The sequence below is a fragment of the Nuphar pumila genome, chromosome 7 (assembly GCF_984573655.1).
Source record: "Nuphar pumila chromosome 7, dmNupPumi1.hap1.1, whole genome shotgun sequence".
Lineage (NCBI taxonomy): Eukaryota > Viridiplantae > Streptophyta > Magnoliopsida > Nymphaeales > Nymphaeaceae > Nuphar > Nuphar pumila.
The window spans coordinates 41,411,045-41,426,265 of NC_143255.1; the positions used below are offsets into that span (position 1 = coordinate 41,411,045).

General features: G+C 37.9%; 1 protein-coding gene across 3 annotated transcripts in view; it reads left to right on the plus strand.

Moving 5' to 3' along the window:
* The window catches only part of LOC149832041 (hyperosmolality-gated Ca2+ permeable channel 1.5-like), a 138,023-nt gene extending 123,376 nt beyond the window's left edge, over positions 1 to 14,647 (plus strand). For all 3 annotated transcript variants that reach the window (XM_090014277.1, XM_090014278.1, XM_090014279.1), the window contains exon 12: positions 14,188 to 14,647. In XM_090014277.1, coding sequence (XP_089870403.1) covers positions 14,188 to 14,433 — 246 coding nt within the window. In that variant the 3' untranslated portion in view covers positions 14,434 to 14,647. The remainder of the gene's footprint in view (positions 1 to 14,187) is intronic.
* The last annotated feature ends 574 nt before the right edge of the window (positions 14,648 to 15,221 follow it).

Here is a 15,221-nt window from a genome sequence, read left to right on the forward strand (position 1 = left end):
AAGACTCGATTATACCATTCAATCTAGGTATGAAACCATAACTAACATATACATCAAGACTTTCCAGGAACTATATGGATACTGTCAAGATTTCTAATTTTCATCAATGATGCTCAGTTTAGTGTGTAAAGTAATCCTGGTGTCAACTAGTGAAGATAACAGTTATCATGCTGAAGCTTAACCTTGAACAAAATTTAATTACAGGCATGGATGATCAATATAAACCGGTATAGGTAGCATAGCAGAAACAATTCATAGTACAGATCTGCTCAACTCACGACAGAAAATAATCAGTCAAGTCTACGAGGCGAGATCCCTGAGAAACGACCAGGCAGGGAAATCCCATGTGGTTACTAGCTCAGGTACCTGCCGTAAGTGGACAACCTGTACCCATGATATGCATAGAACAAAAAGAAAGGAATTTACAACATTATTAACAACGTATTCACCCACAAACGACAATCAACAAAGAGATCATAACCACCAAACATCAGTTAAGAGTGAGCTATCATATACTGCAAGAATCTTCGAAGGCACACATCCACCTACCACTAATGGGGCAGCAACACCTACCCATCACCTTGATAAACAAATGGATTTCGGAGCTACTAAGTTGGGGTAACTACTGAAGCTACAACGCGTAACTAAAAAAAAAATCAGATTCCTTGTAATGATTTAAACTTAATATGAAATTAAAAACTGATCTTTCAGGAAATCGTCTAAATGGCCTAACATATGGACATGCATGTCTAGCAATATGAAGAACAAATGCAACTTAAAAGAAAATCTAACAGGGCAAATCGGCTAACACCCAGTTTGTCTCAGAATAATGAGCTTTTCAGGAAAATAAAGGCAGGGAATTCCATGTAGACACGAGCTCAGGGCCTATGCCCCTATCAGACAATTCGAACACCCTATTTTTTTCTTTCTTTTTAATAGACATCTGAAACCACCCCCCAAGCTCGGATTTCGTAGCTGCCGAAACCACCAACTCATAGATTTGGGGTTTCCGGCAACCGAGAATCCAAAAGAACTCTAGGTCATTCGAGTTAGGGCTTCCTCTGCAACCCACCTCAACATGACTGAACACAGTCAATACCCAAAAGAAAATTTTCAGAAATCCTACCTTGATCGGCGTTTGGGCAACTATTGTTGCGAGAAGGAAGTCGTCGGCGGCGGTGCACTATTGTCGCGCACGAAAACAAGAGGATGAAGGCCGAGAGAGAGAGAGAGATTCCGGACCCCTTCTTGTAGGAGGGTTGCCCGAAAAGGGAGGAACCCTCCCCGGCGGCTGCGCGATGCTCCCTCTCCCTAGCATCGTTATGGACTCCCGCTAGGGTTCTGAAAGAACCCCAGCAGGTTTTATCGAGCAGCCCTCTTATCGGGCTTTCCTTTTACTTTTATTTTATTTATTTATTTTTTCGTTTCACGGGGCGCGGCTCGGGTCCGGACCCGAAACTCGGAAGCCCCCTTTGAGTTGGATCCGTGATGGCTTACTGAAGTGGGTCCGCAGGTCGGATCCAAATGGATCCAACTGCGGATCCACACGTTAGCTTTCATTTATGTGATATATTACATATATATATATATATATATATATGATGTTCTATATGGATCCCTTTATGGATCTTGGATCCGAAACTTAGATCCCAGACTCTAAATTAATAATTTCGCATAAAAATTCGATTAGAATGAAGGAATAATGTGGGTTTTACACTTTCAGTCATCAAGGGTGTTTAAAATTCTAGAATCAGTGCACAAATAGACTTACATGTTGCCACAGTGATTAGGATTTCATTAATCAACTATATATTTTATACCTGCTCTAATAAGCCACACTCGATAGGTACTATTCTCACACCTTGAGCATGTAATAATCTGAGGATTTAAAAGAATTCAGAACATATGTGATGTTCAGCAGGGTTGTTAATCAGCTCCTACAAGGGTTTAGATATCAAATTTTCAAAACATATGTTTTATATTCATTGGCAGGAGTTAAAAATTTATACCACGACTTTACATGTTAATAACTAAAACACACCACTCAGATTATCTATCTATTTTCCTGTTCAATTAACCATCTCAGTAGACAAGAGAAGAAACTCCCAATGTTGAGCCTGTACAACAGGTATTCTCAACAACCCCTGCATACAAGGATCAAAAACCTATTTACATACTAACAATTAAAGTTTGCTTTTATAATTTGATCACAAGAGTGTACCATTCAGCATGTCCGGGATTCATGTTAGTTGTTTCCCAGAGAGTTCATCAACCTCAAAACATAACACCAAATGAATGAATATGTACTTTCAGAAATTAATCCATGAAATTTCCAGACTTCAGTATATAGCAAGCACTGAGCCTATTCCAATACTTATTAAGACTACAGAGATTTCAAAGCAACATCGGATGACTATTAAACATGCAGAGATTTATCTAGATGTATTTCACCAGAAAAACATAATACATACATCAGTTAATATACAAATGCTTATTCAGTTGGACATCAGAACCAGAAACATAGATCGTGCAAAAGTTCACTCAGATGGGTATCAATGAAAACAGAGAATCCAACACATTAAGGCATCCATTAACATGCAAGAGGAAAAGCCCAAACGCACGGATGACTATGATTCCTTCATCTCCTTTCAGAATATATTGGAAACACAACTCACATTCCCAACATTAATCCCTACCAAACTATCGCATGGGATACAAACCTATGCTCCCATTCTTAATTGAAGCAAAAGAGAACCCATACCTCAAAATTGATGTTTGGAGGATGCCGTCAGCGAGGACCGGCTCAAGCGAGGGTCGTTGGGGTGTCTGTGTTAGCCTTTAGACAGTGTTAGAATATCTCCCTACGGCTCCCCACGCCTCTGACTCAAAAGCAAACATGGGCAAATCTTTCAACTGATTGATTTTATTCAACAGATATTGGATCTTAAAGTCTTCTTTCTCCAATATAGTTCAAGATCAGAAATGCTTTTCCTGAATTCAAGCTTTTTCTAACGCCAACAAAAGTTCACTAACCGTGGGCACACTTACATATGTGAGCATGCCTGAACTTGGGTTCCCCAAATCATCTGAATAGCCCATTCCAAAGCAATGCCTAAGTATAAAATCTTCTGCTAGGTCTGTGAAACATCATTACACATAACTAAAAGACGCCGCGTTGCCAAAAGAAACATTGTTTATACATTAGGCACCACTTCACACGAAAGTGCAGCAGGTTCAAGTCACAAGTAACATGACACTGTTCATGCAATGAACACACGACGTTGGGATATATCTTGTTGAAAGACCCAATTTCAGGAATAACTGAGCACTGCATTCGTCCACGAACGAAGCTCCGGGGGAAAAGAGCCACCGATAAAAAGAGGACTCTCTAGCTTCGTTGTGCTCCGGCGGCGTGGCAGATGGACCAGGCAGGTTGAAGCTCTGCGCGGTCTGTTGACTCTTCGCCGCATAGATAAGGCAGGCGAAGATGTTGCTGCCCTTTCCGGTGGCAACCTCAGAGATGACGCCGATCGCAGCCTCCTCTTGCAATGACTTGAGACTCTCGAGCGCATACAAGCATAAATACTTTATAAAAGAAGTGCATGAATACACTCTCACAACACTTGAACAAAATACGCAAAAAGCGTAAAAATAGCAAACATGCAATAATGCATGTATTTCATAAAAGGAGCAAATGCTTGGGACTCTCAAGCTTAAGGAAAACAAGGGGGAAACACCCCTATTTATACAAGACTAAAGAGGTGCAAAGGGGGGCTCCCAAAGGAGTCGTTGGGGAGCCCCCAACGGTCACATTTGTGACTATTGGACCCCCCCCCCCAACGACTCTATTGGGGGACCCCCAATGCACCTTTTATGAAAAAGCAAAAAATAAAAAAGAATTACAAAAAAATAAAGATGAAAAATTACAACATATTCCAAATGGAATATACGCAAGATAGGAAGTTACAATAATACCCTTTTCGGGTAAGAAAAGAAAATAAAATAAAATATGTATATAAATATATATATTTATATATATAGAGATACATATACATATAATATATTATATGTATATGTATCTCTATGTATATAATCATTTATATTTATACTTACAACAAAGGATTTTGGAGATACATTTTAACACCCCCCCTCAAACTTACGGTGCGATAACCGCAAGTTTGTCAAGAAGGAAATGAAATCTGGGCGAACATAGTGCTTTTGTGAAGAAGTCTGCAAGTTGATATTCAGACGTCACATATGGTAGATCAATGACCTTCTTCAAGTATTCTTCTCTGACATAATGGCAGTTCATCTCTATATGCTTTGTTCGCTCGTGAAAGGTGTGGTTTTTGGCAATATAAATTGCACTTTTATTGTCACAGCACAACTTTGTTGGTTCTTTGATAAACACTTTCATATCTTCCAAAATGCGTCGAATCCATACAATTTTCATGGTGGTAGATGTCATGGCTCTATATTCGGCTTCAGTAGATGACAGAGAGACCTTCTGTTGCTTCTTACATCGCCATGAGATCAAAGACTCACCTAAGAAAACACAAAAGCCAGTGGTGGAGTGACGGTTACTAGGGTCACCTCCCCAATCAGAGTCAGTATAAGCAAGTAATTTTAATTCAGAAGAAGAGGATAGGAATACTCCCTTATTCATTGTTCCCTTCAAATATCTGATGATGCGAAGGACAACACTCATATGAACGGTTGTTGGAGCGTGCTAAAACTGACTGGCGATGTGTATAGCATGTGACAAATCAGGTCGAGTAATGCTAAGGTACATTAAAGAACCTACCAACTGCCTGTAAGGAGTAGGATCGGTTAGAGGAACACCGTCGTCAATCTTCATTTTTGATCCCACGACTTCAGGAGTTTCGCATACTTTGTCATCAGAAATTCCTGATCTGTCAATAATCTCACAAGTTTAGACTGAGATAGGAAATAACCACGTTGCGAATAAGCAACCTCAATTCCAAGAAAATATGTCAGAAAACCCAAGTCTGACATCTCAAATTTTGAAGTCAAGACGGACTTAATACCCTTGACTCATTGAACATCATCACCTGTGATTAGCATGTCATCTGTTAAAATGTAGCTCCTAAAATCATTGTAAATATAAATATATATATTTATATACATAGAGATATATTTACATATAATATATTATATGTACATATATCTCTATATATATAAATATATATATTTATATATTTTTACCCGAAAGGGCATTTCTGTCATTTCCTGTTTTGCGCATATTCACTTTTAGAATATGCTGTAATTTTCTTTTTATTTTTTACTTTTGTAATTTCTTTTTTTCTTTTTATTTTTTTTTATTTTTGATTTCTTTTATGTGCATTGGGGGTCCCCCAATAGAGTCGTTGGGAGCCCCCCCTTTGCACCTTCTAACATTTGTATAAATAGGGGTGTTCCCCCCTTGTATTTCCTAAGCTTGAGAGTCTCAAGCATTTGCTTTTATATATTGAAATACATGCATTATTGCATGTTTATTATTTATACACTTTTTGTGTATTTTGTTCAAGTGTTGTGAGAGTGCTTTCGTGCACTTCTTTTATAAAGTTTTTATGCTTGTTTATGTATTGTCTCTTCGTAGACAATTTCACATGGTATCAAAGCTCGGTTGGTGATTGGAGATCGTGAGATCCGCCTTTGTTCGAGTGCCTCGAAAACTGTGCCTTCAGATTTTTTGAGATTGAAGTGGTGGATCTTGCTTCTCAAATATTTTAGAAGGATCTTGTGCTAAGAAGAAGTTGAAACATCGTACTCTTCTTCTGAATTAAAATTGCTTGCTTATACTGACTCAGATTGGGGAGGTGACCCTAGTAACCGTCACTCCACCACTGGTTTTTGTATTTTTTTAGGAGAATCCTTGATCTCGTGGCGATGTAAAAAGCAACAGAAGGTCTCCTTATCATCCACTGAAGCCGAATACAGAGCCATGGCATCTACCACCATGGAAATAGTATGGATTCGACGTCTTTTGGAAGATATGGGAGTAGTTGTCAAAGAACCAACAAAGCTATGCTGTGACAATAAAAGTGCCATCTACATTGCCAAGAACCACACATTTCACGAGCGAACAAAGCATATAGAGATGGATTGTCATTATGTCCGAGAGGAATACTTGAAGAAGGTCATTGATCTACCATATGTGACATCTGAGTATCAACTTGTCGACTTCTTCACAAAAGCTCTATGTTCGCCCAGATTTCATTTCCTTCTTGACAAACTTGCGGTTATCACACCGTAAGTTTGAGGGGGGGTGTTAAAATGTAGCTCCTAAAATCATTGTAAATATAAATATATATATTTATATACATAGAGATATATTTACATATAATATATTATATGTACATATATCTCTATATATATAAATATATATATTTATATATTTTTACTTGAAAGGGCATTTCTGTCATTTCCTGTTTTGCGCATATTCACTTTTAGAATATGCTCTAATTTTCTTTTTATTTTTTACTTTTGTAATTTCTTTTTTTCTTTTTATTTTTTTTTATTTCTTTTATGTGCATTGGGGGTCCCCCAATAGAGTCGTTGGGGGCCCCCAACGGTCACAAATGTGACCGTTGGGGGCTCCCAACGACTCCTTTGGGAGCCCCCCCTTTGCACCTTCTAACATTTGTATAAATAGGGGTGTTCCCCCCTTGTATTTCCTAAGCTTGAGAGTCTCAAGCATTTGCTTTTATATATTGAAATACATGCATTATTGCATGTTTATTATTTATACACTTTTTGTGTATTTTGTTCAAGTGTTGTGAGAGTGCTTTCGTGCACTTCTTTTATAAAGTTTTTATGCTTGTTTATGTATTGTCTCTTCGTAGACAATTTCACAGTCATCAACATAGAGTAATAGTATCACAATCTCTGCATTAGATTTTCTAGTAAATAAAGCAGTGTCAGTATAACATGAGGAAAAACCATTTTTCAACATTAGACTGGTAAACCTGTCATACCAGGCTTTGAGGGCCTGTTTCAAACCATAGAGGGCCTTTCGAAGACGAAGAACTTTATCTTTAGGAATCTTCATGCCTGGTGGGGCATCCATATATACTTCTTCGTTAAGATCACCATTTAAAAAAGCATTTTTCACATCCATTTGAAAAATGTTCTAATTTTTAATAGATGCAATAGTAATAAGACATCTAACTATAACCATTCGGGCTACAGGAGCAAAAGTTTCTTCATAATCAATTTCATACTCTTGTCGATACCCTTTTGCGACTAAGCGAGCTTTATACATTTTCAGAGATCCGTCGCTCTTAGTTTTAACCTTAAAAACCCATCGACAACCTATAGTTTTCTTTCCTATAGGTAGAGTTTGGAAATCCCATGTTTCAGCCTTTTTAAGAGCATTAAGTTCATTTTGCATAGCTTTCTGCCATTTTATACATTTTTTAGCTTCTTCAAAATTTCTTGGTTCGAAATAAGAGTGAATGGCACTAAGACAAGCCCTATATCGGGGTGAGAAGGAATCAAAAGAGACAAAACGAGTTGGAGGTCTCCTATTCCTCTCAGATCTTCAATGATCGAGAGTAGGAACAAGTTCACTATATTGGTCAATGGCACTTCTAAAGGTGTCTTGGTTTCTACGAGAGTAGGTTATTGGATCACTTGAAATTCTACTTTCTTGTTCATTATGTGAGTTATGTTCACCATCATTTTCCTCATCATGGTTTGATGATACATCATCATCACTAGATATATCATCATTACTAGACAATAAGTCAAATAGGAAGGAATAATCAAAATTTTCTTGTTGAGAAACATTTTTTTCAAAACCACTTTCATTTTCTAAAAATGTTACATTTCTAGAGACATACAACTTATCATCTCGAAGATCATAACAACGAAACCCTTTTTGAGTTTCGAAATATCCAAGAAAGGCGCAAGGGATAGCCTTGGGAGAGAGCTTGTCATTCTTATCCGTAAGTATAAAACACTTACACACAAAAACTCGTAACCTATTATAATCAGGTTCAAGCTTATATAATATCTCAAAAGGAGATATTTTCCCTAATATCCTAGATGGTAAGCGATTTATCAGATAGACAGAAGCAAGAGCTGCTTCTGCCCAAAAGTTTTTAGGAATGTTTTGGGAAATAAGAAGGGTCCTAGTGGTCTCAATGATGTGCCTATGTTTTCTTTCGACCAACCCATTCTGTTGAGGAGTTTGGGGACAAGACCTTTGGTGAACAATTTCGTGATCCTCAAGGTATACTTTAAATTGATTGGAGAGATATTCTCCTCCAGAATCACTTCTAAATATCTTTATATTGTTGTTGAATTGATTCTTGATCATTGAATGGAAAGTTTTAAAACACGAAAAAACTTCATGTTTGAATTTAAGAAAATAGATCCATGAGTATCTGGAAAAATCATCCACAAAAATGACATAATAAGAAAAGTCTCATTTTGAAGTAACAGGTGCGGGTCCCCAAACATCCGAATGGACAATTTCGAAAGCTTTAGAAGAGAACATAGTTCTTTGCTCAAAAGGTAAACTTTGCATTTTTCCGAGAATACAATCATTACAAGGAAAAGAACTTTTACATAAGTCTTTTGCAAAATGTAAATAAGACAACTTGGTGATATTAGGATGACCAAGTCTTTTGTGCCACACATTTATATCTTTGTTTCGGGCAACATTACAAAAAAAAATTGGAACTTGAAGAGATTCCATATAGTATAAGTCTCCTTTTCTAAAGCCTTGCCCAATCAATTTCCCGGACCGACGATCCTGTATTAAACATTTATCACAAGAGAATTTAATATCGCAACCATGGTCCGAGAGTTCAGAAACAGAGAGAAGGTTTAAGTTTAGTTTAGTTATAAATCTAATTTTTGAAATAAAAAAATCTTGAGTTTCAAAATTACCTATTCTTTTAATTTCAAGAGAGGTTCCATCCGCAGTGGAAACAAAAGATGGAGAAACATTTTTTGAGTAATCAGAAAGCGAAAACATGTTTGTGGACATATGAAAAGATGCACCGGAGTCCAAAAGCCAAGAGACTTTACCTGGGAAAGAAGAGGTAGACACGGTGGCACCTGAGGTAGCTCCCTTGAGGAGGGGTTGAAGGGCTTCCACTATTTGATTTAAAGAGAGTGACCCACTTGATGATGTCTCCTCCTTTTGTGGTACACCGGTGGTAGCCATTGCGAGAAGCTTTTTCTATTTGGGACATATGGGTTTGATATGCCCCGGTTCTTTACAAAAATGACAAATAATTTTACTATAGTCCCTTTTTCCTCTTTGCCCATCATTTTCACCTTGACTTTGTGGTTTAAAATGAGGAGGACGATAGGTTTTTACATTGTTTCTGGGTCTTGATACGTCATTGACCTCATTGTTTTCCTCGTAATTACAAGGAACCACAAGAACATTTGATCCTTGTTTACATAAACTCATACGAGTCTCCTCACCACTTAATTTGGTGAGTACATCTTCAAGAGAAGGAGGAGTAAATGAAGATAGAAGAGATGACCTTATCTGCTCAAATTCGGGCCTTAGCCCATTCAAAAAATTGAAGAACCGATCTTCTTCAAGTTGCTTGTGACGGAGTTCAATTGCCTCTCCATTCCATTTTGGTTCAAGCATGGCAAGCTCATCCCAAATGGAGGAAAGATCAGCATAATATTCCCTAATAGTCATTTCGCCTTGAGTAAGGGAGAGAGTCTTCTTTTAAAGATAATACTTATGGGATAGATCTCTTGATGTATACATTTTCTCAAGATAATGCCAAACTTCCGATGCCTTTTTGAACTTAATAATGTTGGCATTAATCTTAGTTTCAACGGATGAAAAGAACCAAGAAAGAATCTTGAAATTCTTCATTTCTCACTCATCGTGCTTCTTAGAATAATCTTCAAGAGCTTTGACCCTTTCTTCTCCTTCAAGAATTTTGATTTCACTTCCGTTTACCACCGTTATTTTGGGTTCCGGTTCCGGAGTTGTGCCTTGCACATAACCCCATAGCCCCTTCCCTTTTATGTGAGCCTCCATGTTTCCGGCCCAAACATGATAGTTGGACCCATTTAATTTGAAGCCAAGAGTAAAATGAGACTCTTTTTCGCCCATTATGAAGTAAAGAGGAAGGGAGAAAGGGCGTACCAACACAATATTTCAAATTCTAGCTTGCGCAAGATTCTTCTAAAATATTTGAGAAGCAAGATCCACCACTTCAACCTCCAAAAAACCGAAGGCACACTTTTTGAGGCACTCGAAAAGAAAGGAATCCCACGATCCTTTATCACCAATCGAGCTCTGATACCATGTGAAAATGTCTATGAATAAACAATACGCATACAAGCATAAATACTTTATAAAAGAAGTGCACGAAGACACTCTCACAACACTTGAACAAAATACGCAAAAAGCGTAAAAATAGCAAACATGCAATAATGCATGTATTTCATAAAAGGAGCAAATGCTTGAGACTCTCAAGCTTAAGGAAAACAAGGGAGAAACAACCCTATTTATACAAGACTAAAGAGGTGCAAAGGGGGGCTCCCAAAGGAGTCGTTGGGGAGCCCCCAACGGTCACATTTGTGATCGTTGGGGGGCCCCCAACGACTCTATTGGGGGACCCCCAATGCACCTTTTATGAAAAAGCAAAAAATAAAAAATAAAAAAGAATTACAAAAAAATAAAGATGAAAAATTACAACATATTCCAAATGGAATATGCGCAAGATAGGAAGTTACAATAATACCCTTTTTCGGGTAAGAAAAGAAAATATGTATATAAATATATATTTATATATATAGAGATACATATACATATAATATATTATATGTATATGTATCTCTATGTATATAATCATATATATTTATACTTACAACAAAGGATTTTGGAGATACATTTTAACAAAAAGAGCCACCGATAAAAAGAGGACTCTCTAGCTTCGTTGTGCTCCGGCGGCGTGGCAGATAGACCAGGCAGGTTGAAGCTCTGCGCGGTCTGTTGACTCTTCGCCGCGTAGATAAGGCAGGCGAAGATGTTGCTGCCCTTTCCGGTGGCAACCTCAGAGATGACGCCGATCGCAGCCTCCTCTTGCAATGACCCGAGACTCTCGAGCGCGTTCGCATCGGGAGGAGGGAGAGACTGCTCCCCTCGGCGATGGTTGAGCGCACTCTCCACGGCTGGCGACAGGCGAAGCTTCAGCGGCGACTGGCTCATCGCAGAGAGAGAGAGAGAGGAGGCAATGTCAGTCCTCCCTCCGTCTGTGTTGTTCTTAAAGGGCTCGTGGTGCGATTCGGGAAACCCTAAAGGGTTTCCCTGTTTAACGAGAGGCAAGAAGGGGGGAGTGCGGCGCGAAAAGGGGGAAAGAGGGGCTTAGCGAAACCTTCTCCCCGTGACCCCTTTTATCCCTAGTGGATTACAGATCCGGGTCGGATTCGAATCCGACCCGAGTCCGAAAGGATTTTTTTAACCACTTAACAGTAACTGGTCTGGGTTCGGGTCCCAGTTGTAGCGTGGATCCATGGTTTGCCCGCGGTTTGGATCCGTAGGTCTCGCAGTGTGGATCCGCCGGTTGGATCCACCTGCGGGTCCGCGTATTAACAGGTTATATACATGTATATATTATGTTTCATATTATTTGTATTATCCTTAGTTATTTTTCTTCCAAATATGTACATATATATAAGTTATTATACGTATATAAATATGGATCCTTTATGGATCTTGGATCCAAAATTCGGATCCCATGCCCAACTTTAGAAAAATACCTATTATTTTCAGATAAATTTAAACAAATGTCAAAAATCGAGGTCATTACATCCCTACCCCCTTAAAAGAATTTCGCCCTCGAAATTAGAACGCACCAAGTAAGTGTAGGTGTAGGTGTACATCTAAAACATGAAATTTTATTATTATTATTTTAATTTTTTTGCGAAGTTATACCCTGATTGATCCTACCCCCTTAGGATTGATCACACTCACACTCAAACTTTTTAAATTCACACAAAAAAAAATTAACTATGAATGCAATCAATCATAGAGTTCATATGCTTTAAATAAAAGTATTAAATAGCCTTACCAATACGAAGCAAATAATAGGGTTTTTTTTTACTTTAACCTACTTCCTTGAGTAAAGAAAATGATGAAAATGCACTCTTGATGAAATCATAAAAGCCTTTTCCTTTGCGCACAAATCGGTCCCTAAATCACTCTCACGGCTCGTAGGGTGCGTGGATACCTCTCTAATGCCCTCTACATAAATGAAGGAGCCAACCCTTTTTAAAGTGCGCCAACATTGTATCGTACGATATGCCCTACATCTTACGATGCATATAGTACAAATATGATGCACACTCTTGTGTATCGTATCATTTTTTTAAAAAGCAACGATATGTATCGTACAATATGCTACGATACGAACCACACCGGATCTATGTAAATCAGGTGTGTACCACCGTAAGTTATGGTTGTATGGTACCACCATAGATATATATATAATGAGCCACTAGAATATGTTTACTCTAATATGTTAACCATAGCATGAACTAGGTATTTCTGATGCTTCTTTTGTGAATCCGACCCTGCAGATGCGTTCGTCACAGTTTGTTTGCTCGGAATCGTCTGTTGACGAAAAAAATGTGATTTTTGGGCTCTCGAATACTTACTTTCAAGCTTTAAAACTGTTATAATCGGCCGATCCAAAATCTGGTCCCCATAAAACCAAGCATGTATATGGCATTCATATGGTGAAATTAAAACAGAAAACAAAACCCACAAAAAATCTCGATTCATACTCCAGTTCACATATTTTCAGTAAACATATTCTAGTGGCTCATATATAGTTTCGACCAGACTAGTGCCAGTCTCAAGTCTGGATAACGTAGAAGGATGTAGGACCACTGAAGACTTGGAAGGAGGCAGTTAGAGGTGACATGAAAGATTGTAAAGTGGCCGAAGTTATAGATCTAGATAGACAGGAATGGAGAAAAAAGACTGGTAAAGCTGACCCCATGTAATTGGGATAAGGCTTGATAATAATCTTTTGTAGCCTCAAGGGTATTCTCTATTAGATCCATTTATTTTGTTTATACTGTGTTGAACTTTTTAGTGGATCCAATGGTACAATATGATTTTTATAGTTATTTTAGTAGTGAGTGCATTTGATTTATCCACCAAAACATTCACGAGAAAAAGAAAACTCAATTTTTAATCCAAACCATTAAGTCCAAATCATGTTTCTTACTGAACAAACCATGGCAAAGACGTCTACAGGATCTGGTTGACTAAATAATACCTGAAACTATGACTTTATTAGGAAGTGTGGTACATATGCGCCTGCACACGCACACACAGAATTCTGTGTTTCAATATAACTGTATATGATAAGGTATGGTAATCATCTGTTCCATACAGAATAATGTTTACCTCTTTGCCTTGGGATACAATAAATATCTGTATTTTGTCATGCACAGAGAGACACAAAAGATGAGGTACATGCGAAGTTGTTTATATATAGAAACCATTGTTATGGGAATGAATATTTCTTCCCAACAAGGTGACAATTGTTTGTCATACTAATGGGACATAAGGCTTATAACTCGAACATGAACTCTCTTTGCTTTAAACTGTTTTGTTATAGTAAGTCCATCTTAGTGCTTCATTAACTTTAATTGTGGTTACAAGGACCTTTAAGATCACAACGTATAAACCTGTTTTTTTTTATTGATACTGTAGGAAGATATATGTTGCAACGAAGATCTGTTGCTGTCATGTAGCACAGTCGTAATTATTATGGTACAGTTTATCCTGTTTGAAAAAAAAATCTGATACTAATATCTTCACAGCTGAATGAAAATTGTCATGTGTACCTTACATTTCTTTGATGAACTATATCCATGTATCTTTAAAGTTGCAATAATCATCTGGAAATGGAGTTTAGCGTCATTTTCTTCAAAAAAGATTCTTATGAAGTTGTTTCATGTACTAAATCATTGAGATCATCCACAGTCGATGTTTCCCTGTGCATTCTCTCCATTAAGCTGCGGTTCATTTCATAGATCAGTGTTGAACTGTTCATGGTTGTTTCTCTTCTACCGTTATTTAGAAATTCATGAATGCATTCCGTGGAGCTACAATGTTGCCTGATCTCATCTATGTTTCATTTTTTTCGTGTAACATTCTAGGAAGCGATGATAAAAGATACATTGGAGCGTACGGCTGAGCCGGGCCTGAACTTGAAAGGTTACCTTCAGAATGCTTACATACATCCAGTTTTTAAAAGTGAAGAGGAGGATACATTCTCAGGAACAGTGCATGAGCCGGAAGATGCACTCGTGCCCACCAAGCGCCAATCAAGAAGGAACACACCATTGCCAAGCAGATACAGTTCCTCACCACAATCTCTTGTAGATGTCAGTGAACAAACATAAATTGTATATTGTTCTAATAAACCTGTATCAATGTGCATAGTTTATGTATCCTTACACGAGTTTGGAGAGAAGGTTTAAATTTTCAAGTACGATCAATCAAGGAGCTGGACAGTACACGTGAAAAAAAATTCAAGTTTCATCAATCAAGGCGTTGTACCATATCAAACTAAAGGTCTTAATGTTTAAATCTTTTATGGTTTTTTATTGTGTTGCATACCCCATTTGTAAGGCTGAAAACTTCTTAAACTGATGAGATCACTACCTGCGGCAGTGGTTTGTAATCTTCTCTTTTAAATTCCCTAAGAGGGCCTTTACATGTCAGGATGCTCGACATCTCGACTCTTGCATTCCAAGTTTTTGGGACAACCTGCTGATGCTCCTTGCATATGTGGGATGATAGCAAGACCATGGTAACTTCATTCAAATTTGCTCTCTTTTGTTTGCTCTATGGAAAATTCCCAACGTGTAGTTAGTCGATGCTCTACAATGGTGCACAAAACGTTGGTGTTCTCAAAAACTAATCCAGCAAGCTTGGTTCGTAGCATTTCAGATTATCATACTTAAAATCCAACAGAATTATGTCAGTTTTGAAGGGAGCTTCAACCAGTAGCATGTCATTAAGCACAACTCTAAATAAGGTTTGCAATTGTGTTCCAGACACCTGTAAAAGTTTGGATCATCCCATTAAACGAATGGACTAAGGTGAACAAATTCAGTTGATGTGGTTGGAGATGGCAGCTTGGTTTCACCACTCGCGACCATGAAGGCAAAATCACTGCAGGTTTAAT